Source organism: Laccaria bicolor, genomic scaffold, assembly GCF_000143565.1.
Source record: "Laccaria bicolor S238N-H82 LACBIscaffold_13 genomic scaffold, whole genome shotgun sequence".
Classification (NCBI taxonomy): Eukaryota; Fungi; Basidiomycota; class Agaricomycetes; order Agaricales; family Hydnangiaceae; genus Laccaria; species Laccaria bicolor.
In genome coordinates this window covers 236,072-260,223 of record NW_001889884.1, presented here as the reverse complement: position 1 = coordinate 260,223, position 24,152 = coordinate 236,072, and the positions used below count along the sequence as shown (strand labels likewise).

The window sequence follows — 24,152 nt, the reverse complement described above, 5'->3', positions numbered from 1 at the left end:
GGTATTGGTGGAAGCACGACTCAGTGGCGAAGGTGAAGGAGTTGTTGGAGCGCGCCAAACCCAAGTGGGAGGAGATGATCCAAGTCCTCGAAGCTCGACTGCCCTGCACCCAGGATTTTCAAAGGGGTCAGTCGACATCGCCCCCCACTGATGCAGGTCCACGTTTGTCCGGCGCAGCAGATGCGATTCACACGGCGCCCACTGTCACTGATGTAGCTCCACGTTTGCCTGGCGCAGCATATGGGACTGACATGGCGCCCACCATTGCTCCATCAACTCCAGCGCCTGCTTTGAATGCACCCTCGCGGCCAAACTCGCCCATCGCAGCGAAACAGCAATCAGTGGTGGCCACCGCCACTGCTGGAGTTGCACCTGCTGCCCCTTCAAGTCCCACGGCGCCCAACACCGAAGGAGTAGAACTCACGCCGGTTGAGGTTGGCCCAGGTTCTCCACTTACCGCCATTGGATCTCGCCCCGCTTCCCCGCTAAGTGGAGATGAACGAACCATGTCTACTGGGCGCAAAAGGAAGGCTGATGAAGAGGTCGATGCGGACATCACCAGGAAGAAACCGGCCAGCAATCGGAAGAAGGGCCCACCGAGTGCACCTCAGCGCAGACAACCTACGCGTGGTAAGGCTCCCGATAGCGTCAATCCGGCGACAGCAGGCCAGTCGAGCAAACCGGACACCATCATCAAGGAGGACTTGTAAATAAAATTCGCATGGCCATACATATCTTGAAATACCCTACAGTAGCTAGGGTATAATAAATTTTTTGATGCAGTTATTCTTTGGCACGCATATGCTTTGGCGCTCTTTCAGCTCAACTGACACATTTTGGGGCACTGGCAAATTGAGGTTACTTGGGGCGCAAAGAAATTGAGGTTCCTACGCATTGGCGCTCTTACATGACAGGGTTTTGGAACAGCTTGGAACCCAAACCTTGTATTCGCAGGTGTAAGTAACATGTAGCTAGGTTGACTCAGGCGCCGGTGCGAAAACAGGTGTGGCACCTGAATCAAAGAAAGACTCAAAAGTGTGCAACGTTGAATCACTCCTTCCACCACTCTCCATGCCGTCGTCAATGACGCCCATGAAACTCTCTTTGACTTCAGTACAAGTCCAACCTCATATCCCAGGATCTTGATTGTCTTCATTACCTGAGCCACATTTGTGTGGAAATTCCATTATCCATTCATTGAACCTGTTGGGCCCACCCATTTGAAATGAAGACTTTGTAGGGCCCACACATTGAATTGAAGACAGTAAGTACTGCCAGATATGTCGCCCACCTGATGGCACAACAACGGCTTTGGTGCAAAGCTTGTTGCCTATATTTGGCGGGCGAGCACCAGTTGGGCCCAGCCATCACTAATGGACAATTTGTCGATGGGCATGGGTCCGCAGTGAAGTCATTTCGAATGAGCGCGCCCATTAATGGCAGGCGCGAGCGCCCATTATTGGCAGGCGCGCACCTGTTCGGCCCAGCCATCACTATGGAGGATATGTTGATAGGTGGGCCAAGTCCGCTGGCCCCATATGGTATGAGGTATTGTCAGGTTCGGTTAGTCCATTAGGTAAGGGCTAGGGTCACTGTCATATGTGTTTGTGCTCTGGTACCGTATTTTGTGATTGTTCCAATATTCAACAAACTTGTCGAGCTGATGTTGAAGAATTTGCGGCCAGATCCAGTTAAATAGCTGTCTGCGTATCTGGTGTTTAACTTGTCGAGTGCGACAACATGAATGAAACAACGCACGGGTGAATAGGATTGCCAGGATTATATATGCCAGTGACTTTCCCTTGTTGGATGACTTCCTTGATGTCAATGCCAAACAAGGTGACAAACCAATGCCATAACCCCTCGATCGGCGTGTTATGAACACTTCGGACATGTTGGGCTGGAGGAAACTGGTCGCTGTCGATATCAGGAGCATAGGTCTCCCTAATGGAAATAGAGAGTTTGTAAGAACGAGAAATCAAACAATATGTGGAAATTACCTGAGCCCAGTTTGATGGGCATAAATGTAGCCAGTCTCTGAGCCTTTATCCACGATGAAAGTAATACAAACCGCTTTAAGGATGCAGCGCCGTCAGCATATTGATTGAACTTATGACAATTGGTAATTACCCCCGTATTTCTTTACACAGTCCAGATAGACATGTCCAATAGTGGAGGCAAGCCGATTGTTGGGAAGAACGACAAGATGAAGGAGAAAGGAACTCCACTGATCCTTTATACCGTAGATATTAAGACCAACTCCACCCATACCCAAGGCCTGCGCGTTCAGTTTTTCGTGGCCATCGGCATGATGTTGGTGATTAGGACCAATTGCAACAAGAGCTGACCTTCGAACTCGATTTGCACCGGGGAATCGATGAGATAATCCATCTGGGGCATATGTTGAAAGGGTTTTGCGAATAAAATCTCTGAATAAGGGTTTCGTGAACAATTACAACCGACTGCAAGAAAAATTTACCGAGGAAGCAACATCCCCTCGTTGCTGAGTAGAGTGGAGATGGTACCCACTCCTCGTGTCTGTGCGGTATCCTCCGCTACCATTTCCAGTACAGCCTGAGTTGCTATGTCTGTTGGGGGAGGTTTTCACACATTTGGCACGCCAAATTTGAGATTTAGCTCGGCAAGGCGAGACTTTCTGTGACATGAACGATGAGTCAAAAGTATGATGCGGACAAGAACGAAGCGTGTTTACTTGATGTTGTGCCCATGTTCAGCGGTTAGCCTTTCAAGGCGTTGAGCATTAGTGAGGCGCTCCTTTGCGTATTGATGGAGGGATGCAGAGAGAATATCGTCTGGCGGATCTAAGTGGGTACAAAATGAAGATCAGCGAAGCCATGAGTCATATGGTCTGTCAAACATACAGTCTTTCTTGCCGTAACCGTTAATGCCAGTTGGATTGTTCGGCATAACCGTTGGATATCAGAATGGGATTTGGGAGGATGGTGTGCGTCCATTCCGCAGAGGGGCTTTTAAAGGTCAATTTAGGGGTCTAAACCGATAAAGCACTCATACGATAACAAGGCAGCTCATACGATAACAAGGCAACAGGTAATTCATTTCGAAGAGGTGGATACTTGTGCGAAGAATGCAGTCCCGAAGATGAAATTCTACAGACTACCGTAAATTACTCCTTCCCGTAGACAAAAATGTAAGGCAGCAGGAGTGAGCGTTTACTCTTTATCCAACTGATCTAACTCATCCTCATCCTCGCCTTCGCCTTCCGAGCGGCTTTTAGTTGTTACGCTCTTGCCAAAAGAAGTGAGGTTGAGCCCCTTGCACACATAATTACACGTATGCTGTTCCAAGAAAGATTCGATCCCCGTCGGTCCATGGTCTCCAATACCAGAATCACTGTGGCAGATTAGCATTAAGAGTAAGAAGAAAAATGATATTACATACAAAGTATGAGAATGTGACATAACGTCAAAGAGAACAAGGGTATCACGGCCATTAATATTCATAGGGGAGCCTAGAGTGTAGAATGGGTAATCTGGGTGGAAAACTCAGCGCATGAGGTACTTGCCTTGGATATCTGCAAAAACGAGTTGTTTCTGGCTGAATTCATAGGAGAAGTGGGCAAACGCTACAAGCGTTATTCCGACCTTGTCTGTATGACTGGGACGAATCAGAGTTCCACTAAATTTCACGACCGATTTTGTGCGGCGAGGCTCAACAAGCCAGGTTGCAGAATCCGTCTCGAAGGCCAGAAGACCTGAGGCAATAGACGGTTCACCAACCTCCTTTACCAAAAAGCCTTCAGAAACTACAATGTCTGAGTAACAAAATAAATAAAGCATAATGCGGATACCGAAAGACCTTTACCATTTGCAATCTCTACACTATTCGCCTTTGCGTGTTCCTTGAATTTGTTGAGCATCCAGAACACAGTCTTCAAGCGTACAAGCTCGCTTCTCAAATGTTCCTCGTTCTCAGCGGGCGTAATCTCACTATCGGAACCAATTTCGAAGAACCTCTTAGCGACGAAAAGCTCTGTGCCCATCGAAAGCTAGAAGACGAGACTCAGTCGTAGTCACACAGACAATTAAGCTCACGTCGCTCACTTGGTAAACGTTCTTGGTACTTCCAGAAGCCAGGACCTCCTTCCCTAGAAATCCATCTACGGGTTCTGCATTCTCAAGCCAAACAATTTCGACTTGCCCAGTTTTCGAATCACAAGTGGCGTACACTTTGATGAGCTGTACAGGCGCAGACACATTTGCGGAGGTAGACCGAGGTGTGGGGACCCAGCATGAGAGTAGAGAGCCTAGGGTTGATGTATTAGGACAAGATTCTACTGCCAAATCAAGGTATACTGACCACCTGCATGGCGCTTTTGCTGGGGGATGTCTTCACCAGTAAGCAATGTAGCTGTGGCACTGCGCTTTCGCACAGAAATAGACTTTGATATGTCAGGTGAACTGCCGCCATTGTTGCGCCGCTGGATAAACTTAAAACTAGAGTTAGCAGATTTACTTAGTAGGACAAAAAAGATGTACCCGTGGTTTATCGATGTAAAGCTCGAGCGCCATAAAATATTGGTTTTTCGGCGCAGTAGATTTCTTCGACCTGGCCTCATTAGACGCATAATAGAGGCCCATGTCGCCAGTCATATAGGCATTATACACATTTCCCACCTGGTCATTGACAGTACCAGGCAAGAAACGTTTATTGCCCGCCCAACGGAATTCAACCTCGTCCCTAATGAAGTGAGAAATTAATTTACGGTGACAAGGAAGGTCCACTTACCGTGTAAGTTCCATCCCATAGCGCCTGGACCAATGTGAGTTTAACGTCACAAGTGAGTCGTCAAGAACCTCTATAAACGATAGAATAAGCAATCGCTCCGTAAACTTGGCTAGACACATTACCTGTGAGGTAGTCTTCCTTTGACCATGGCTTGCCCCAGCGACCGCAGTCAGCGTCGGTTGAGTTTTGCTCTCGTTTCTGGTTGCTCTTGATGCGGCATTCGACTATGATGAAAACCTTGTTTTCGCCAGTTGGAGTGTTGTTGACTCGGGCAGTCGACAGTCCAGCGGTTGTATGAATGGCTGGAGGGTTCGGTGCGGGCTGTTTATTCAAACGTGCATCGAAGGCTTGCGCTCGAGCGAGTCGTGAGGTGGTAACAGCAGTCTGGATAAGGTCGGCTGCTTCTGTAAAGGATTAACATCATCAACATCACTCAGCGAACGTGGCCGGCCAATCTGGAAATGCTTACGGGGGTTTGGACCACTACCAGTTATTGTTTTGGCCAGTAGGCCAGCGCACCGTCCACAAGTGGGACTCACAAGATTCTTCCACACAAGTCCACAGCTATCGCACTGTCTCGTTTTCTGTGATCGTGTTCAGAACAGTGCCAGTGATTATACGAAATAAGACCTACACTCCAAGTGACATACTCCTCAGAGTCAGGCTCATCAGTAGAATCACAAAACCGCTTTCAGCCGCTTTCGCCGCTTTTGAAAGCGTGAAAGCGTTTCCGCTTTTGGAAGCCAAGTCCCTTTTCTTTCAAAAGCGGTTTCGGCTTTCAAAAGGGACAAAAGGGGCTGCAAGTGGTCCAAAAAGGGACCACGAAAGATACAGCTTTTCAAAAGGTGACTTAAAGAGGGTTTGAAAGAGGGTTCAAAGCAAATAGATTTCTAATATTTGTAAAACAATGGTGCTGATTACTACTAGAACGACGTGACCCTCCAGTCCATCCTCATCATGATCCGCTAACGCAATATCAAACTGTGGCCTGGAGAACCATCGCCGAAGTAGTCTATTGACGCCGAACACCTTCAATCAGCCCTAGGATATCGGCGTGCTTGCCTATGATAGCTTGAGCGGCATATTGCGCTGCAGCTTGTGAGGGGTCCTGGAAGAAGTGGATGTGCCGGACGAGTTTGACGTTGGTAATTTTGTGAGATGCAAGCATGTCGAGGAGGAGAGGCTGTCGGTTTCGATGGTCGGTATTTCTTCGTCAGCTTTCAAACCAAATCACAAATGAGGAGGACGAAGATGGTTGGGTATATGCAGGCCGTGAAGCACCTTCACGTGAACTGTGTTGGATGTGAGCACGGATGACGGCCTGGGATGGGTATTAGTTCTGGACTAGAGTAGAGCTCGGAAAAAGGTAGAAGAGGGGTGCGTGACAAAACGAGGGATGGAAATCGCCAGGGGAGAATGGCAGGGATGTGTAGGAGGGAGAAACGTCACAGGCTCCACGTGGGATGATGGGCAAAGAGAAGAAAGAGAAATGAAGCATAGCGTACCGTTTCCACATTCCCTCACCACCTAAATTCTGCGACTCGCCATGGCATTGAACGCTCGTCAACTTCCAGCACGCCTATGCCCGTTCCTGTACTATTGAGCTCCAATCCAGATGTTGACGACTGGGAAATCTCAGACTCCGATACGAGTGGTATAAGGACGTTGTTCAGCAGAGGTAACAAAGAAAGCCTTACCAAGCCCTCAATAGGCTCGCCGACGAAGCCTGTGTGAGCCCTCTGGCAATGGGGATAACCCTTGAGGACAGCATGTTGTCGGGGGGAGTGGTTATGGCGGTTGTGGTGGGTGATGAGCTTTGTGGATTGGCATTATGGTGCCCCCTGTAGCGTTGCTATGAAGGATGGCTGGTTGGCATGCAAGAGACAGCTGCGATTCAAACTGATCGTGAGTGGGAGTGTTTGTCGAGATGAGGAAGAGAACTTACAAAAAGACAGACGTTATACCCCAAGACTGGACGACGTCGACCACTAATGAAAAAGAATGGGAAGGGAGAGTGGTGCAATGTTCAAGGAAATAGAATTCGACATTATCACATGATGTCGGAGTTCCAACGGACTTTACGAATATTTTGTCCTCACTCTCAAATCCCTCCAATACCTTAGATTCCTCCAACTCTTTTTACGTTAATAAGTATGTAGATCATCATGCACACAAAGTAGCCTTCTAACATATATGTTGATCCACTGTCTAAATTCCTAAAGAGGTGAAAGCTGTTGAAAGCCAGAAAGCTATCACAAAGAGGTCTCAAAGTGGAAATGAAAGCGTCGTGAAAGTGAAAGAGGCCAAAAGTGAAAGTAAAAGCGCTTCTGAAAGTGAAAGAGGCCAAAAGTGAAAGTGAAAGAGCTTGTGATTCTACTGATGCTTTAGCGTAGCGAGTTTTTGGCACTTCGCGCAAAGTCCAGGTGAAGTCTTGAAGGGGAAGGAGCCTCTGCAGCCATCACCCGAATTTGATGTACAAAGGTCGACATCCATAGCGGTCGACTGAGACAGACGCAATGCAAAAGCTTTAGTGGGGCAGATAGAGATGGAGTTGGGGTTGGAGTTGGAAATGCCGGCAGAATTTATACGGCTTTCATGCAGGGTGAAGCGGCGCACTAGACGAACAGTGAGCATTCACAATTGTTCTTCTGTGAATCTCGAAACTCACCTCAAGAATTCCATCTCTGGTCTCGACGGTCTCTATTTGTTCTAAGAAAAGAATTTGGAAACATACTTACACTCAACGGGAAGATAGGTAACACGATGTCCGACCATTCTGAATACATGTCATTACTGGGTAGTGCTACTGACGGCGCAAGCACCAAATGGTACATTCTGCAGAGCAGTATGGATATGATCCTTTATTGAGGACGCCTTCCATAAGGTTGGCTGCTTGAGCGGCCACCTCACGGACGACAAGGTGCGAGCAACCTCCGAAGCGCGGGTGTGTGTTGTCCGGTAGAATCTCTTGACTTTCAAGCGCGAAGGCGTGGATACATGGTGGAACCCTGTGGCCCCGACCCCACCCTTTAAGAACCAAATATATCAGATCAATTGTTGGTGAGGATCTCGAGAAGAACATACCTATTCCATTGAAGGCTGTTAGACATACATGTCTAACTTCTTGTGCTACCTCTGTCATGCATCCCCGGCATCTGCAGCATCTAGTAAGAACATGAACTGAGTGACGGCCGTGGACAAATCACCGAACTTCAACGATACGGAATGTCTATGACAAGCAATGAGTAAAGTGATGCATTAGAAATGGTGGTTCAACTCACGAAGGCTACAACCAATGCCCCAATTCTCGTCACATCCTCAGAGGCTGCAATACAGCCTAGTCGCTTTCGCGTGTGGTGTTGGTTGTGGGATGATCTTCTCAGAATGCGGCGTGTCACGGTTGGCGGTGTGCTTGGTATCAGGTATGCAAGCGTTCACATGCTCACGTGGATGTGTGGATGTGTGATGCTAAACAGTGAGAAGATCAAAATGCAAATGAACCGTGGACATCCCACCAACCTTACTGATGTCCGTAAGCATGCATAGCACTGTGGTGCCGAAGGTTGTTTGTGCGAGGATATCGTCAGGCAAGAAGTCAAACTATTTACATGTCATGAGCTTTCATGAGCGATGAGAGGGGGTGATTGGAACACACCTTCTGTAGACTGCGTTCCAGTACACAAGCAACATCGTAAAGAATGGCGACGGTTGCACGATCCGGAATCAAGGTGAAGAGATGCTCCACCAGCGCTACCGGATATTTCTGCTGCTCACCTGGCGTGTCAATGTTGACAAGAAATAGTGGAATGTCATGGCGGCATATCAGCGCCATGACACCGCCGTCATCAAATTGTTTTGTGTTGGTTCCTTTGCCAGCGATGTGGCCACTCTCGCACTGATCAACAGCCTCATCAGGGACGAGAACAGGGCCACGACGTCGTTTGGGTCGAGCAGCATCAATCCGAGCACCAACATTATCAACGAACTCCTTGGGGAGAAAATAGGATGGTTCATAAAATTTGGGGCAATCCCCAGCAGACGCCATATGACGTTGACTGAAGTTACCGTCAGTGCTAACCACGAAGTCCGCCCCTCTAGATCGCATGGCTCAGACGTTGAGCTTCAGATGTAGTGAAGGGGGGTACTCACTGATTCCCGGTACGTCCATAGATGGTAGTAGAAAAGCAAGCAGGACATCGTTGTTGAAGGATTCTCGCACATTCGGTACGAGCGTTACCCACTTGAGCTGACAAACTGCCAACTAATCCAGCTCGCTGAGAGGGGGACTGAGGAATTGTATTCCCTGATCTGTATCGAAGGGAAGGAGATGGAGGAGATGGTGTCGAGAGTGACTGAGAAAGCTTCATATTTCTCGCCATCTCATCGGCTGACCTCAGGGCTTGTTCGACGATGTCGTTCACGTGGCCTCGCATGTTGTCGTACCACTGAACGGCGTGACCGATACAACGACGGAATGGATCCTTGACCACTTCCCTCTGTGCACGATAAGTAGAGCTTTGGCCCGAAAAAAAAAGTGCTACGAACCGCTGTATTTCGATAGTGAAAACCACGACGTTCATAATGTGTCTGAAGCGCACTTGCTACAGATTGAACGGCATCACAGGAGCATTCGAACAAGGCTTGATAGAAGTCGAGGAGTTCAATCGAAATTCCAACGCGAGGCTGCGTGGGTGACGTGGGAAAGAAACCATTGAGCGTGAATGTTTGGAGTAGGTCTTGACATTGACAAGAGACAACATTGACCCTTTCAAAATCTGTACAATCTCGTCAGGGTAAAGTTGTGAGATGATGAAAAATAGAGCGTACTACTCAACAACAAGCAAAGTATATCTGCCCTCTTTGTCTCACACGACGTAGGGTGACCACACTGAGATCTGACCTCTTTCGGCATCTCCCACTTTTTCCCCATCGTTGATGAAATGTGCGACGGAAGTGGATTGACGAGGGAGGGTAGAACGTGCTTCCACCGGTTGAAGAGCTTGTGCGAATCGTTGTTAGGCAAAACTCCACGCGCCTTGCGAGGCAGATCCATTGGACAGCTCGGCGTTAGATTGCTCGGTAGGTCGGTGTCGATTGGTACGTCCCCGTACGCCTCAAATTGATCATCGCCTTGAACAGGGGGTGGAATTGGCTCCACCTCCGTCATAGACTCGTCCCTGCGTGCCGTGTTGTGTAAGTTGCCCATCCGAGTCTACTGCAGCAGACTACTTACTTTTGGGATATCTGCTTTGTCGTATCAGGCCGAGTGTTTTGCAGCATCTCCAACTTCCTCCTTAGATCGTTTATCTTCTTGTCTTGCCCAAGATGCTTGGCAAGTGTTGTAGTTTTTTTCTTTGCGCGTCGCTTGCTTGGACTTGTGAACACCTTGCCAAGCACTCCCGTATACGGTTGCTCACTAGTAGCTGCCATTTACATCATGTAAAACCTGGCATGTACCATAGAAGTTCCTGCTTAACTACCGTGAATGAAATGAAATGAATTTTCATTCATTCATGGCACCTGTTTCATTCCAAGTCATTCTCATTCATTGCCGTCGAGAATGAAATACTTTTTGTTTCATTTCATTTCATTTCAATTTTTTCTTCATTTCTACTGACAAGAATGAAATTTATTCTGTTTCATTCATGCCTGGCGACTCTTTCATTTTTTTATTTCATTCCACCATGGCAACTGTTTCATTTTTTGCTTTATTCTTTCGTTTCATTCATTCCTGGCAACTGTTTCATTTTTTTCATTCATTCATTGCCATGGAATTTTCATTTCATTCTTTCCAGGCAGTTATTTCATTTTTGTTTCATTCTTTCAGGCAACAATTTCGATGTTTTAACACACATCTAAATAAGGAAATAATATACAATTATGCCTGATATGTGTTGTGCCCTACTGCAGTGGTGTGGGAGGCCATATGGGGGTACTTTTGCATTTGAGGCTCAAATACACAATGAGATAGGCATGCTGTTGCCAAATAAGGCACTTAAATATTTTGTATCAATTACATAATCATTTTCCCAGCTCTAACAATGAAATAGGCACCTGAGAAGAATGAAGCAAGGAATGAAACAGTTGCCCTGGTGGAATGAAAGAAAAAAATGAAACAGTCGCCAGGAATGAATGAAACAGAATAAATTATCTAGAATGAAACAGGTGCCGTGAATGAATGAAAATTCATTTCATTTCATTCACGGTAGCTAAGCAGGAACTTCTATGGTACAGCTCAGGAGTACATGATGTAAGTGGTAGCTACCAGTCGGTTGCTGAGAACGTTGGGGGCCACCCATGACTAGTAACGCAGAATGAGGCAAGGCGCTAGAATGGGGAGACCCGTGTAGGGATGAACACAAGATGAACGTTGAACTTAAGGAACTTAAGTGTGAGATACACGTTACCATTGTTTACGAACTGGCGCGAGTGGCTAGCGCTGCAAGGGCACTGCCCGACACTAGCAGTGTCGATGGCGGTTTTCAGTGCAATATTGACACTTTTCGGCGTGTGCCCTCAGTACCGTCAGTAGATCTCGCACAAGTACTCATACGTTACATTATAGTTCAATGGTACTCCACATGGTCAATTGTACCTATGTACCATAGAGCTACCCCAATGGGGCCAATGCTATCTAAACACTATTGAATAAAGTTGGGCCCAATGCATGCTTTTACCTTAAGGTGCGATGGTGTGGCCCAATTGTAAAATATCCCGCAACATTGGGCCCAATTGCTATTTAACACGTGATCATATGCTGGTCCGACGAAAAAGTAGGCCGAAAGATATATCCGAAGACAGGGGGAGGTCACTACTACGACGCCGATTTCTCCGCCTTCTCAATCCTTGCTTCGATCCGAAGCTCCTCTTCCTTCAGCATGATCATAGTATCCAACTGCCTCAACTGATCCTCTACGTGTGCCATTGCATCCAAAAGAGCATCTCGAGCTCTCAAACCCTCCTCATATTCCCGATTCAATACCCTGTGGGCGATTCGGGCGTATTCCAGTGGATTGGTAAGTCTTCCCGCATCAGGCAAGGCCATCTTCGGCTCAAATTGAAATCCAGCAGTTGACTTGAAAGCGGATTGCAACTTACGGATTGTTTATTCCACGAGGAGTGAGATTTCCCCCCCGCATTTGACGATGACGAGGCCACTGGAAGAGAAGCATGAGCGTCGATAGACGAGGTGGTGCCTTTGTTGTTGAAACCCTCGGCTGGGGTATGTTGTAGATCGGCTCGATCTGCGAGTTGTTTGAGCAAGTCGTCTGTAATGAAAAACTATCAGTAAACGTGACTTTGGAGTTTCGGCGACTTACCTGAACTTGTGGGGAAAGACATCAGCTGGCTAAGTAGAATGGACAATGCAAGATGCGGGTGTTCCAAAAGTTCCGAAACAAACGTGATGAATCCGAAATAGGCAATGTTGATTTTCGTTACTCCCACGGTGATTCCTTTATCTTCAACCAACATCCAAGTCGTGTTCCTCTCATATTTCCCTACCTCCACCATGCCCTCTCGCCTAGCTCAATTCCAATTTCCCCAAGGATACGGCGAAGCCCCGATGACAGTGTACCAAGCGGAAGGCATCATTGCCTCAATCCCAGGAGTCACCGACAAGATCGTCAACTGGTTTAAAGGGGAATACCCCCAGGCGAACTCCTCTGATAGGCTCAAGAAGGAGGTAATGATGCGGCAAATGATGGTGAGTGGCTTGGTAGTTATGAATTGCACCAACACTAACCCCTGGTAGCAATATTACATTAGTGCTCTGAAAACGACGGGGAAGGACAAAACCACCGACCTTGAACCCCTCGTGGTTCGAATTCTTCAAGAGGCCCTCCGAATTCAAGAGGGCTCTTTTAACTGGGCAGTTATCGCCGAACCCCCTGCTAAACCGATCTACAAAGATTTCCTCGCCGCATGGGATGCCCCCGGCGACGATGAGCCCGAAGTCGTCACCAAACCATCTAATCCTCAGGAGAATGCGAAGGGGAAGGGCCGTGAGACTGGGACACCCATGGATGAAACTCCGAAGCACACCACCCGAGGAGCCAAACGTAAATTGGAGGAGGAGGAGGACGCCGAGGTGGAAGGAGAAGAAGAAGAAGAAGAAGAAGAAGACGAGGAGGAGGGGGAGGAGGGGGAAGAGCAGAAGTGGGATGAGGGGCCGAAGAAAAGGTTGACGAGGGCGACGAAGAGAGTGAGGATCAAGTCCGCGGCGGAGGTGAATTCCGGGGATGAGGGAGGTGATGGTGGCAATCGTTCCACCCCAAAGCGGCCTCATCCAAATGGGGTTTGCCAGGCATGTAGGAATGCGGGGCAAGTTTGTCTCCTCAGTGTCTCAGGTCGAACTGCTTGTGACCGATGCAACGGGCAGAAGGAAAGGTGTAGTCTGACCAAGGGTAGAGGGGGTGAGAAAGGCGAATCGACAACCAAGGGTAGCGGTGAGAAGGGGGAATCCGCGAAAAAGGCTGAGCCGAAGAAATCGGGCAAGAAGCCCACCCTCCCCACGAAGCCCTCTTCGTCGGGATTGAAGCCGTCGGGATCCAAGTTGACTGGAACCCATCTTCTCGGGGAGAAGATGACGGTATTCAGCAATCCCAACTTCGAGGGGATTTCACCAATTCCACCGAAGTCGATTGGGGAGCTCGCGGGGGACAGGGGACAGTCTGAGCCAAGTGTCAGGGTGAGGAGGCGGAGAAGTGAATCCGTTCGAGAGGGAAGCATACGGCCTGGACATGACCAGGAAATTCCAAGTAAGTTGATTTTATTTTTTATTTCAAGTCGTTTATACTGTCAGCAGGAGACGCACTCCTGTCAGGCCTCGATGACGGGTCTAGCACCCCGCCCCAAATATCGGATCCCTTCACCGATCGGCTGGACAACATTTCGCTCCACCAAAGGCATCAGATGAGCGAGCTTGAAAGGCTCACGGTGAAGCTCCGGGATGCCAACTCCCGCATCGACGCATTTTCGGCTACGAGCCTTCGGCAAAAAGACACGAACATCGCTGAGTTGGAGCAACAAGTGGAGATCCACAAGGCGACCATCTCAGACCTCCAGCAAAAGCAAGACCTGACTACCAAGGTCCTGGCCGCGTTGTCGGCACACATTGAACATCTGGAGGATGCTGGAGGCGCGGTAGATGGGGGGGATGCGACCTTCGCCGTCGATCGAGGGCTAAACGAGATCAGGGGAGAGATGATCGATATGGAGCAGAGGATCGCGTCGGAGTACCAGGACAAGAAGGAAGTCGAAGCCGTGGCCTCCAATATGGAGGTCATCCTCAACACCTTCATCGACGATGTCAACAAAGACCTTCAAGAAGGTCATCGTAAGACTGCCAACATCGCCGGTCGCCTTTCTGAACTCAAACGCCGAAAGCTAGATGAGAGGATCGGCTGTGTAGAAGCCCTCAGCTTCGAGTTCCTCACCGCCGCATTTGCCCAGACGAAGGGTGATAGGGGCGAGTACGAGGAAAAGATGGAACGACGTCGGTGGGAGATGGACAGATTGGCTTCAGCTCCACGAGTCCCTACCGCCGGCCCGTCAAACGCCATGCCTACCGCTGGCCCATCGAAAGAGGTTCCCACCTCCGCTCCAGTCCCTTCGGCAACACCTGCCCAACCTGAGGAAGTCGACACCAGCGAGGACAAGTCAGCTCGAGTCATTGCTCCACTACCCCGACGAAATGTGCCTCAGTCGTCGGCTGGCACGACCGAAAGGTTTGGGGGCTGGGCTGGGCTATCGGCACCAGTCCCATCGATGTCCAAGTTAGAGTCCACACTGAAGGTAGCGGTTGATATTCTGACAGCTACTGGGGATGACAGGTACTCCTCACAGTTCACCAATGCCAAGGCTGACCATGCGCCAAGGAGGGAGACGCCGACGAGGGAGACGCCGACGATGAAAAACGTTGGCCCATCGTTGGATCCCATCACCGAAGCAGTCACTCCGAAGCCACCCAGTTCCGAGGTCATGAACTTGGTGGATCAGGGTGAGGACCAAGGTGACAACCAAGCTGATTCGACCAGGGAGCCGGAAGCTGAGAAGGGTGAGCAGAGCGAGGGGGCTTGAACTATCGCCGGCGGCATGGCCCCTTCTTTTTCTTCATGTCATATATATCATTTTGCGACTTCAATGTTTTTTCTTACCTTGTAATATTTTTTTGGTGCAATTTATGATCTTCTTTTGGGATGCCTTGGATTGGAAAGGAGGCAAGACAAATAGCACCGACAAAACTAGTGAATCCAATCCGACGAAGCCGTAACCAGTCTTACGATTAATGGCCGACGAAACAGTGGGTCCGACGAAATGCTAAATACTAGGCTACAATGACTAAGTCCCAGCTTTCCTTGGCCTCCCTCGGCCTCTCTTGGGTGGGTTCCCAGATCCGCCAGATGGCTTTCTACCTTTCGTCGGCTTCGGTTCAATTGTCTTCGCCACCTCAACTGGAAGCTTGCTTGGTGGCTTGGTAACCCTTTTTGAGGTTCCGGGTGCTTCCTGTTCTGCCTTTCGTTTTCTTGTCTGCATTCCACCCATTCCACCAACAGGCAAGGAAGTATTGGCTGGGCTCTCCGCCAGCCGATGGGTTGTGTGAGCAGCTGATGCCGGATGGCCTTCGTCGGATGCGATGTGCAGCAATCCCGGCGATGGCACTACTGCCGATGGCAACATCATTGATGGTGTAGCAGGCCTTTCAAAGATCACCGCAGGCCGAAGTAAAGGGACTGACTGTGGGGTATGCCGCATTACATCAATCATTTTCGGAACTTCTGGACCGACGTTGGCATCTCCTGATGGTCCGGCGGCGGCAAGCTGCCGAAACGAATCAAAAAGATCTTTGAGACGGGGTGTAGAATATTTAGCCATTGGTCCAACAGAACTATCGATATTCCTTGCTGGTAATGTGTAATCATTGGTCTTTGTTTGATTCATCTGGATGACTACATCCGTCGGTGCTGTAGAACGAGGAATATCAGCGTCGGCTATTGATGAACCGCCAGCCCCGATTGACGATGAAATCCACAAAGTTGCATCGGAAAGCGTGCTAGCCAGGCTGCTGGCAAAGGCATCTTTTTGGATGTTCTTTGTCCTTTCGTCGGAGGGTCTTTCATCGGAGGGAGAGGAAATGGCATTGAGCTGATTCGGAGCCGATGCGTGGTGATTTGGCGAAGATGCTTGCTTATCTTCGGTTAGGGCTTTGTCTCCTGCAACCAGAGGTTTATCGGTGATGGCGACTCTGAAATCGTCGGTGGCTGGATCATTCGCCTGTTCGGCAGTACCGCCTCCGACGGTACTGCCATTAGCTTGGAACAGGCCTGAGGATTCTGCCCAGCCCCGAAAGACTTGGAATTCAGTCTGGATACGGTCCGGCGACCAGCACTTGTATTCGGGTAGCTTGTTGGTGAAGGCCATCCAGAGGGAATCTGGTTCCTGGGAGGTTCCGCCAGTGTTGTTTTCCTTCAGTGGCCTGTCACCGAACTGATTGATCTGCTCGTCATCCGAAAAGGCGAAAAGGTCAACGCCATTGAAGTCAAAGTCTTCCCCACTGTCCAAGTCGGGTTCGTCAACAACCCTCGGCTTTTTGATTGGTCGAGGTTTGATCTTCTTTCGTGTAGTTGTCGCTGGAGATAGATCGTCATCGGAGGTAATAAAATCCACCGAAGCCTTCGACTTCTTCTTCGGCCGACCTTTGGCAGTGTGCTGTTTCCCCCTCTTCCGAGTCAAGTCGTCGGATGGTTTGCAGCCCTTCTTCGGAGGTTCGGCTTTGACGATTTCACCAGCATACATCACCAACTTCCACCGAAATGCTACCAAGCCCGATGATTGCCTTGCTAACCAAAATCGCAAAAGCTTTCGAACCTTAACAACCGTGAGATGCGATGGCTCCCTATCTATAGACTCGTAACCTGGTAAATATTCGGCGGAAATGAAGTCTTTCGGTGCGTTTATAACATTGGTCCAAGGAACACGCTGAGTTCCATCCTTGGTTGCCAGAGCTTCCGGCAAATCAGGTAGGCTTCCAATGGTAGGGGAGCAAGAACATACCGTAATGGGCACCGAGGTAAGACCGAAGCAGTGCCTTTTGCCACTTGATTGTTGCTTCTCCCGTGAGATCTGAAGGCCAAGTCACTTCTTCGGGAATTATCGGCTCTCCATCTTGATCCACGTCAAGTTCCATTAGGGCTCCTCTCGGCTGGAGACGTAGAATCGGCTGCTCTTCGGACATTTTATAAACCCTCTCCAAATACTTGCCCCAAGTTCTATCCGTTACAGGAGCATCATTAAACATATCCTTGTAGGCCGTGCCCCCTCCCAGCTCATTGTTAAAATCAAACCTTGCTGAGACGAGGCCCCCATCAGTATCCATAGACCCCCAGTAGATAAGGACCCATGCGCCAAGCTGTTTGAAACATTTTTCGGCGAAGGCTTTGGCGTACTTCGGGGCATGTTTTACAGACAGCCTGACATGGATAGATAAGTACTCGGACCATCAATGAGGCCGATGAATTCCTACCAATTTTTCTCCTCTTCCGGCGGTCCTGCGGCGTTCCATTTCGCCGCTGTAACCTTCAGCCCATTCAGCTCCTCTTCATCCATGTTTCCCAAAACATTATTCAACGCAGCCTGATAGCTGCCAAATTTTACAGGCTGGCCACCGGCGAGTTCCACTTCTGCTTGCTTAATTTCCTCTTTCTTCAGCAAGGCAGCCACGGTCCGAAAGTTCCAATTGACGCCCCGAATTTTGTATTGCTTCGGCTGCCGAACTTTGGCCTTGAGACCATACCACTGCCGCATTGCCTTAATTCTGAAGTAAGCACTAAGGTAATTGCCGTCCAGGATCTACATACCTTGCGGAGACCGGAGACATCTGAATCGGGAATGTCCCTCTTCGACTGCATCCTCCGAAATGTCTTGTTCAACAGAGCGGTCCTTTGTTTGACAGTTTTGTTGGCTTTGTAAAATGGAAGATAGTGGTTTAAAATTTCAGTCTGCCACGTCTCCCAGACATACGGAGCTGCCGCAGTGTATTCGTTGGTTTCAACTTCTGGGTCAGAGAAGTCTTCCCCAGCAGCAGAATCAGAAGCATTCGGTATCAGAGAAGTTGATGAGGATGTAGCCATTGGGTATTTATCCGGGGAGATGGTCGTCCAATAAAGGATAATGTTCTTGCCACGTCAAGAGGGATGAACCAAACAAACAAAGGCGCGGTTACTGGATTAGTCCATGTTGTTGCCAAAAGCAGAATGATTTCGATGCAAATTCAATGCAAAGCATTATTCAGACTGCTAACACAAAAGCATTCCTCGGACAGATCTGTCCTCGAACAGATATTCTTATAAAAAGCATCCACCACCGTAATAACTCCATGAGAAGTGAGAAGATCAGTCTATATTAATTATTGAGACTTCTATCCCCTCCATCAGATCCTCAGATTGTTATATAAACTATACAACATCTGGATCATGTTCCCAGAACATCCCAATGGCCTCCAACAGACGTCGCAATGTCATCGGCTCCTTGAAGCATCTAAACTTCGTCGAGAACCGGAGAGGCTTCCGACCCGTCACAGTTTTTCCTCCAAACGAGGTCTCACCCTCTCCTTCGCAGTCTCCCTCAAAGTCTCCAACCAAACGGCATACCGCATTACCAGCATCAGAGTTAAACTCTGAGACCAATGGCCAAGAATACATGGAATTTACACCAAACATATTTCCAAACCATGGAAGCAGTGTGGGTTATTGTTCAAGCTTTGAAGTAATACAGCTAACCGTTGGAACAGACGACTAATGATTATCTGAGAGGCTGGGAGAGACGTCGTCGGATTTATATTGATGAGGTACTCCGACGGGAAGCACCACCAGAAGGCTTAACTTGTGAAATATGTCAAAGCCGGGTAGCAACCTGGAGATGTGGCTGTTGTTTGGGCAGTCCAGTATTATGTACTGACTGTTGCAGGACTACTCATAGACGACATCCCTTTCATAGAATTGAATACTGGACGGGGGATTACTTCTCACCTTCTTGGTTATGGAAGGCCGGATCAATTTTACATCTCGGCCACAATGGTGTACCCTGTCCCGGGAAACGGTGGGATGCATCGGACACAGATTGTATTAACTGCGAGGGCTGGAACCAGGAGGTTATTCAACCTGAGCAATTGGAGGTGACAGAACCCGACGACGAAGAGGTAGACTATGAGGATGTTGCCGACGACACTTCCCAGGGCCTTTACAATGACACCGAAGTTCCTGACCCACCAGTATCCACAATTGATGGAAATCGAGTACTTACCTATGTCCATATCAATGGAGTCCATCAGCTTCCAACGTCCTTTTGCACATGTGCCGGTGCACCATCCGAAGAAATACAACTTCTACGGATGGGTCTCTTTCCATCCACCTCCGATACTCCTCGAACGGCATTTTCTTTTCAGGCGCTTGACGACTACCTTTTGGAGAACCTCGAATGCAAAACATCGGCACTTCATTACTTCTCAAAGCTTCAGCAGATGACATGCAAAGCATTTCCCAACCTGGTGAAGGTACAGGTTTTGTCCTCAGAAGATTGGCCTGGCACTAACCCTATGTTAGGATCGATATCGCGAGCTATTGCGAGCTAGCCAGCAATGGAGGGTTATTAAGGAGTATAAGTGGTTTGGCTTCGGGAACAAAGCCGAAGATCCAAAGACCGGTGACCTGGCTCTCTTTTGCGCCGCATGTCCCCAGCCTGGGACAAATCTTCCCGATAATTGGAAAGACGACCAGGAACAATGGCCGTATACACGGGGATTTGTGCTCGATGGCAATTTCACATGTAATCACAAAGCTCAACGGCACCCTGAAGACGACGTCTGGTTAAAATCCGGTCAGGGCTATATGGTAGAAAGAAGCCGATATGCAAACCATCTGGCCACAGCTCCAGAGATTAAAGAAGTGCGGTGACCCTAACCCTACACCTTTTCCCGGGGCTGATGAAACAACAGAAACCGACTTGCAATGAACATCATGCCGTGAACGATAAATCAAGAATTCACAAAGGATGTGATTCGACTGGCCTCGGCGCCGCTGCTTGCCTACGGCATGGCTGCTATTGTCCAGGGGCTGTGGTCGATTTTCAGAAGGGGGAACGGTAAGTTTCGGCTGTTTATCGGATGATGTTACATTGAGCCATGGCATATCAGACAGATGAATATTGATTACGCATTCTGCGAAGCGTTGAAAAACACTGGCGCATCCGAGGCTCCCCAATGCCTCGTCGTTTATGACGTTAACTGCCAGTATTTCGTAAACTTCCGAAAGCGGGTGGAAAGGTCTCCGTTTCTTGAGGTTCATCCCGGGCTAATCATAATTCCTGGTATCGGCTTGTTTCACATTCACGGACATCAGCTTGTCTGTCTTGCAAGGTTCTCGCCAACTTTTATTATCGGCGGAGGACAATCAGATGGTGAAATATTGGAGACGTTATGGTCCACTCTCAATCACGTCGGCAGAATATCAAGAACCATGACCCTCGCTCATCAGACGGAGGTCTTGGATGCCCACATGGGTGACAACAACTGGAAGAAACTGGTTAACATGGTATCATCGCTTTGTAAAAGATGGAAGCGAATTCAGAAGGCACTTCCCGAGGCCGAAGCAGAGTTGCAAAAATTATCGGAGACCGCTTCCAAAGAGCAGTTGAACGATTGGGATTCACAAGAAGACGACGCACAGGCTCGCCGAATTTTGGATCCGTCGGCCATGGATATATATGAAGCCAAAGCCCCGAAATGTTTGTCACCTTTCGTAAACCCCAGGGTTAGGGTTAACTAATGGTAATTGCAGTGCCGACACAGAAGGAAGTACAGGCTGAGTTCATGGCACAAGAACAAGGTCTCCGGCAAAATGTGGGACTCTCGCTTTGGGTTGGTACGGGGATCAAACTTCAAGAAACCCAGTACGTTACTAGTTATAATAACTAACATGGTCTGCTAACCCTACCGTAAGGCTTACCCTCAGCCGATTCGCCAGGCTTATGGGCAGGAAGCCGACGTCGGAGCAGAAACTCGAGCTCGCACGTCGTCGGCAAAGATTTATAAAAGGGCTGGACATATTCGAGCAAGAGGCGGTAACATTGTATCTGGAGATAAATCTTTCCGATGGTTTTTTCGTCCCACCGACGATGGACGAGTATGAGCATGACGAGGACTTCGAGCAATTAAAGGTCAACCCACCTCAGAATGATAATAGCCTCCCCGAATATAGAGAGATCATCGTACCTTCCAGCTTTGCAACTCTCCCTCAAACGATGAAGGGGGCTCGCCTACGAGAAATTGACTTGCGGGTCGCACAAGCTAATGATGCACTTGCATCTATTTGGCTGGACATCGGGCACAAGTCTTTTATTTACCGAAAAAAGATCAACACCGAAGAAAGCAAAAAGGGAAAGACCCGGTCGTATGATCAAGTCAATGCCATTGACAGAAATCTGGCACATCACCTCCGAGTTTATGGTCAAGCCCGATGGGCCTTACAGCATCTAGCCGCATCGGAAGACATTTTATCCTGTTTCAAGGAAATCAAAAAGGCTGATACTCATCTCCTTCCGAATATATCTCACCCCAATAAACCTGGCTTTCGGAACAAAGATATCCCCTGGTTTTGGGGGTTCAATATACACGGTGATTCGGAGAATGATGTGCATATGGAAGAATGTAAGTCATTGCATTCATTAAATATTGTTGTTATTTATCTGCTATGAACTTCGGCAGTATATCGGGTAAACTATCTTCGGACCAAAGCGAGATATCACTGATGGCTGGAGGAATCGAAGTTGGTTCCGATGGAAATGAAGTGGACGATGCGGTATTTTACGAAGCGGGCAGTATATTGGGAAGGTCTGAGGGATCTAAGCGCCGATGGTAAGCGCTGCTATGCTTCCCGCCAAGCAGCCATGTGGCGAGGATTCCACGTGCAAGCCTTATCGGAATGTCAACTTTCCGGCGCTATTTAAAGTCATTGTTGTTATTTGTTTGTCGGCTTCTATAAGATCGATGAAGCACTGCATTCGATTCTCTTATCTCAACATGCTCTTTACCCCCCGCCAACTGAAGGCCATGGAACGAACCCGCCCCATGCAGATGTTAGTTTATATCACTAGTGGCTACCACATTATTTCTATAACCTAGACCCAAGCCTAGAGGGTCATTTCTATAACTTAGACTTAAGCCTAGAGGCCATATCTATAATGCTTAGGATTTTTTGAAAGGCATTTCAAATGTAGGCCTGGGTATTTCATAGTGAATTTTCCATAGATACCCAGCGCATTTTCTGCGAAATTTCAAATGCAGCCCTGGATATTTCATTGTGATTTTTCAATAGAGACCCTTGGTATTTCATTGCGATTTTTCAATAGACACCCTGGGCATTTCATTGCGATTTTTCAAATGTATCCCTGGATATTTCATTGCAAAATTTCAATGGATACCTGGCGCATTTCATTGCGATTTTTCAATAGATACCCTGGGTATTTCATTGCAAAATTTCAAATTTAGTCCTGGGCATTTCATTGCGATTTTTCAAATGTATTCCTGGGTATTTCATTGTGATTTTTCAATAGATACCCTGGGTATTTCAGAATTTCAAATGTAGCCCTGGGCATTTCATTGCAATTTTTCAAATGTAGCCCTGGATATTTCATTGTGATTTTTCAAATGTAGCCCTGGGCATTTCATTGCAAAATTTCAAATTTAGTCCTGGGCATTTCATTGCGATTTTTCAAATGTATTCCTGGGTATTTCATTGTGATTTTTCAATAGATACCCTGGGTATTTCAGAATTTCAAATGTAGCCCTGGGCATTTCATTGCAATTTTTCAAATGTAGCCCTGGATATTTCATTGTGATTTTTCAAATGTAGCCCTGGGCATTTCATTGCAATTTTTCAAATGTATCCCTGGATATTTCATTGAAAGGTTTCAATGGATACCTGGCGCATTTCATTGCGATTTTTCAATAGATACCCTGGGTAGTTCATTTCAAAATTTCAAATGTAGCCCTGGGCATTTCATTGCGATTTTTCAAATGTATCCCTGGGCATTTCATTGCGATTTTTCAAATGTATTCCTGGGTATTTCATTGTGAATTTTCAAATGTATCCCTGGATATTTCATTGAAATTTTTCAAATGTATCCCACATGTCAGGGTCCATGCAATGGGCTTCCCTGGAGGGTGGTCACATGACCAATTACGAAAAATGGTCAAAAAACGAAAGTTGTAGCCCTGCACTGTAGCTGCCCGAATCTTTTCAAATATAGCCCTGGGCATTTCATTGCGATTTTTGAATAGATACCCTGGGCATTTCATTGCGATTTTTCAAATGTATCCCTGGGTATTTCATTGTGATTTTTCAAATGTATTCCTGGGTATTTCACTGCGATTTTTCAATAGATACCCTGGGCATTTCATTGCGATTTTTCAAATGTATCCCTGGATATTTCATTGTGATTTTTCAATAGATACCCTGGGTATTTCATTGCAAAATCTCAAATGTAGCCCTGGGCATTTCATTGTGATTTTTCAAATGTATTCCTGGGTATTTCATTGTGATTTTTCAATAGATACCCTTGGTATTTCATTGTGAATTTTCAAATGTATCCCTGGATATTTCATTGCAATTTTTCAAATGTATCCCACATGTCAGGGTCCATGCAATGGGCTTCCCTGGAGGGTGGTCACATGACCAATTACGAAAAATGGTCAAAAACGAAAGTTGTAGCCCTGCACTGTAGCTTCCCGAATCTGTTTGAATTATGTTCTGAAGTGCTCCCGTTGTGGAGATATTAGGTAAAGGAATTTCAAAAGCATCGTGTTTTTTTTTTTTTGTGTTTTTCTCTATAAAAACAAAACCAAATAACATGATTTCAGTATATTCAGAAAGCTAAAAGAAAGGGCTACAATTATTGTATCGTGGGAAAAATGACCAAAAAAGGAAGGTGCATCCTGTACTATAAGAATCAGATATAGACTACCAAGTTTACTGATAGACTACAAAAAAGTCGGACTTAGACTACACAGTTTACTGATACACTATAAAAGACTACAAAAGTCGAAATTAGACTACAAAGTTTACTAATACACTACAAAAGACTACAAAAGTCGAACTTAGACTACAAAAGCATGGACTTAGACTACATAGTTAGGGTTAGAGTCAAAAGGTTATCTTGACTACAAAGTTTGTAGTGTGCGCTTTTTCATTAAAAAAGTTTGTAGTGTCCGCTTTTTGAGACTACAAAAGTTGTAGTGTTGCGCTTTTTCATTAAAAAAGTTTGTAGTGTCCGCTTTTTGAGACTACAAAAGTTGTAGTGTTGCGCTTTTTCATTAAAAAAGTTTGTAGTGT

General features: G+C 47.4%; 8 protein-coding genes across 8 annotated transcripts; 3 read left to right on the top strand and 5 right to left on the bottom strand.

Moving 5' to 3' along the window:
* Positions 1-1,564: 1,564 nt before the first annotated feature.
* On the bottom strand, positions 1,565-2,562 carry LACBIDRAFT_298024 (uncharacterized protein; the record flags this gene model as incomplete). Its single annotated transcript, XM_001881420.1, has 5 exons — positions 1,565-1,703; positions 1,759-1,944; positions 2,001-2,073; positions 2,131-2,429; positions 2,480-2,562. The coding sequence occupies 5 exons, from the start codon at positions 2,560-2,562 to the stop codon at positions 1,565-1,567; spliced, it is 780 nt and encodes a 259-aa protein (XP_001881455.1).
* Positions 2,563-3,191: 629 nt separating this feature from the next.
* LACBIDRAFT_327547 (uncharacterized protein) lies at positions 3,192-5,935 on the bottom strand (the record flags this gene model as incomplete). The annotated part of the gene is made up of 10 exons (XM_001881419.1): positions 3,192-3,372; positions 3,541-3,784; positions 3,844-4,027; positions 4,083-4,285; positions 4,339-4,468; positions 4,518-4,719; positions 4,768-4,837; positions 4,890-5,165; positions 5,307-5,331; positions 5,795-5,935. The coding sequence occupies 10 exons, from the start codon at positions 5,933-5,935 to the stop codon at positions 3,192-3,194; spliced, it is 1,656 nt and encodes a 551-aa protein (XP_001881454.1).
* A 1,414-nt stretch (positions 5,936-7,349) lies between these two features.
* LACBIDRAFT_327546 (uncharacterized protein) lies at positions 7,350-10,197 on the bottom strand (the record flags this gene model as incomplete). Its single annotated transcript, XM_001881418.1, has 14 exons — positions 7,350-7,382; positions 7,436-7,476; positions 7,502-7,543; positions 7,579-7,794; positions 7,852-7,922; positions 7,974-7,996; positions 8,049-8,178; positions 8,214-8,235; positions 8,292-8,367; positions 8,423-8,861; positions 8,917-9,263; positions 9,313-9,542; positions 9,637-9,944; positions 10,001-10,197. 14 exons carry the CDS (start codon positions 10,195-10,197, stop codon positions 7,350-7,352), a joined length of 2,175 nt encoding a protein of 724 aa, XP_001881453.1.
* Positions 10,198-11,742: 1,545 nt separating this feature from the next.
* On the bottom strand, positions 11,743-12,108 carry LACBIDRAFT_298018 (uncharacterized protein; the record flags this gene model as incomplete). Its single annotated transcript, XM_001881417.1, has 2 exons — positions 11,743-12,035; positions 12,087-12,108. The coding sequence occupies 2 exons, from the start codon at positions 12,106-12,108 to the stop codon at positions 11,743-11,745; spliced, it is 315 nt and encodes a 104-aa protein (XP_001881452.1).
* Positions 12,109-12,277: 169 nt separating this feature from the next.
* On the top strand, positions 12,278-14,847 carry LACBIDRAFT_298017 (uncharacterized protein; the record flags this gene model as incomplete). Its single annotated transcript, XM_001881576.1, has 3 exons — positions 12,278-12,472; positions 12,521-13,526; positions 13,574-14,847. The coding sequence occupies 3 exons, from the start codon at positions 12,278-12,280 to the stop codon at positions 14,845-14,847; spliced, it is 2,475 nt and encodes an 824-aa protein (XP_001881611.1).
* A 261-nt stretch (positions 14,848-15,108) lies between these two features.
* LACBIDRAFT_298016 (uncharacterized protein) lies at positions 15,109-17,897 on the bottom strand (the record flags this gene model as incomplete). The annotated part of the gene is made up of 4 exons (XM_001881416.1): positions 15,109-16,772; positions 16,822-17,237; positions 17,291-17,574; positions 17,625-17,897. 4 exons carry the CDS (start codon positions 17,895-17,897, stop codon positions 15,109-15,111), a joined length of 2,637 nt encoding a protein of 878 aa, XP_001881451.1.
* A 361-nt stretch (positions 17,898-18,258) lies between these two features.
* LACBIDRAFT_298015 (uncharacterized protein) lies at positions 18,259-21,570 on the top strand (the record flags this gene model as incomplete). The annotated part of the gene is made up of 8 exons (XM_001881575.1): positions 18,259-18,507; positions 18,557-19,318; positions 19,368-19,709; positions 19,760-19,905; positions 19,958-20,547; positions 20,601-20,712; positions 20,763-21,469; positions 21,527-21,570. The coding sequence occupies 8 exons, from the start codon at positions 18,259-18,261 to the stop codon at positions 21,568-21,570; spliced, it is 2,952 nt and encodes a 983-aa protein (XP_001881610.1).
* Positions 21,571-21,597: 27 nt separating this feature from the next.
* Positions 21,598-21,768, top strand: LACBIDRAFT_298014 (uncharacterized protein; the record flags this gene model as incomplete). Its single annotated transcript, XM_001881574.1, has 1 exon — positions 21,598-21,768. One exon carries the CDS (start codon positions 21,598-21,600, stop codon positions 21,766-21,768), a length of 171 nt encoding a protein of 56 aa, XP_001881609.1.
* Between the last annotated feature and the right edge of the window lie 2,384 nt (positions 21,769-24,152).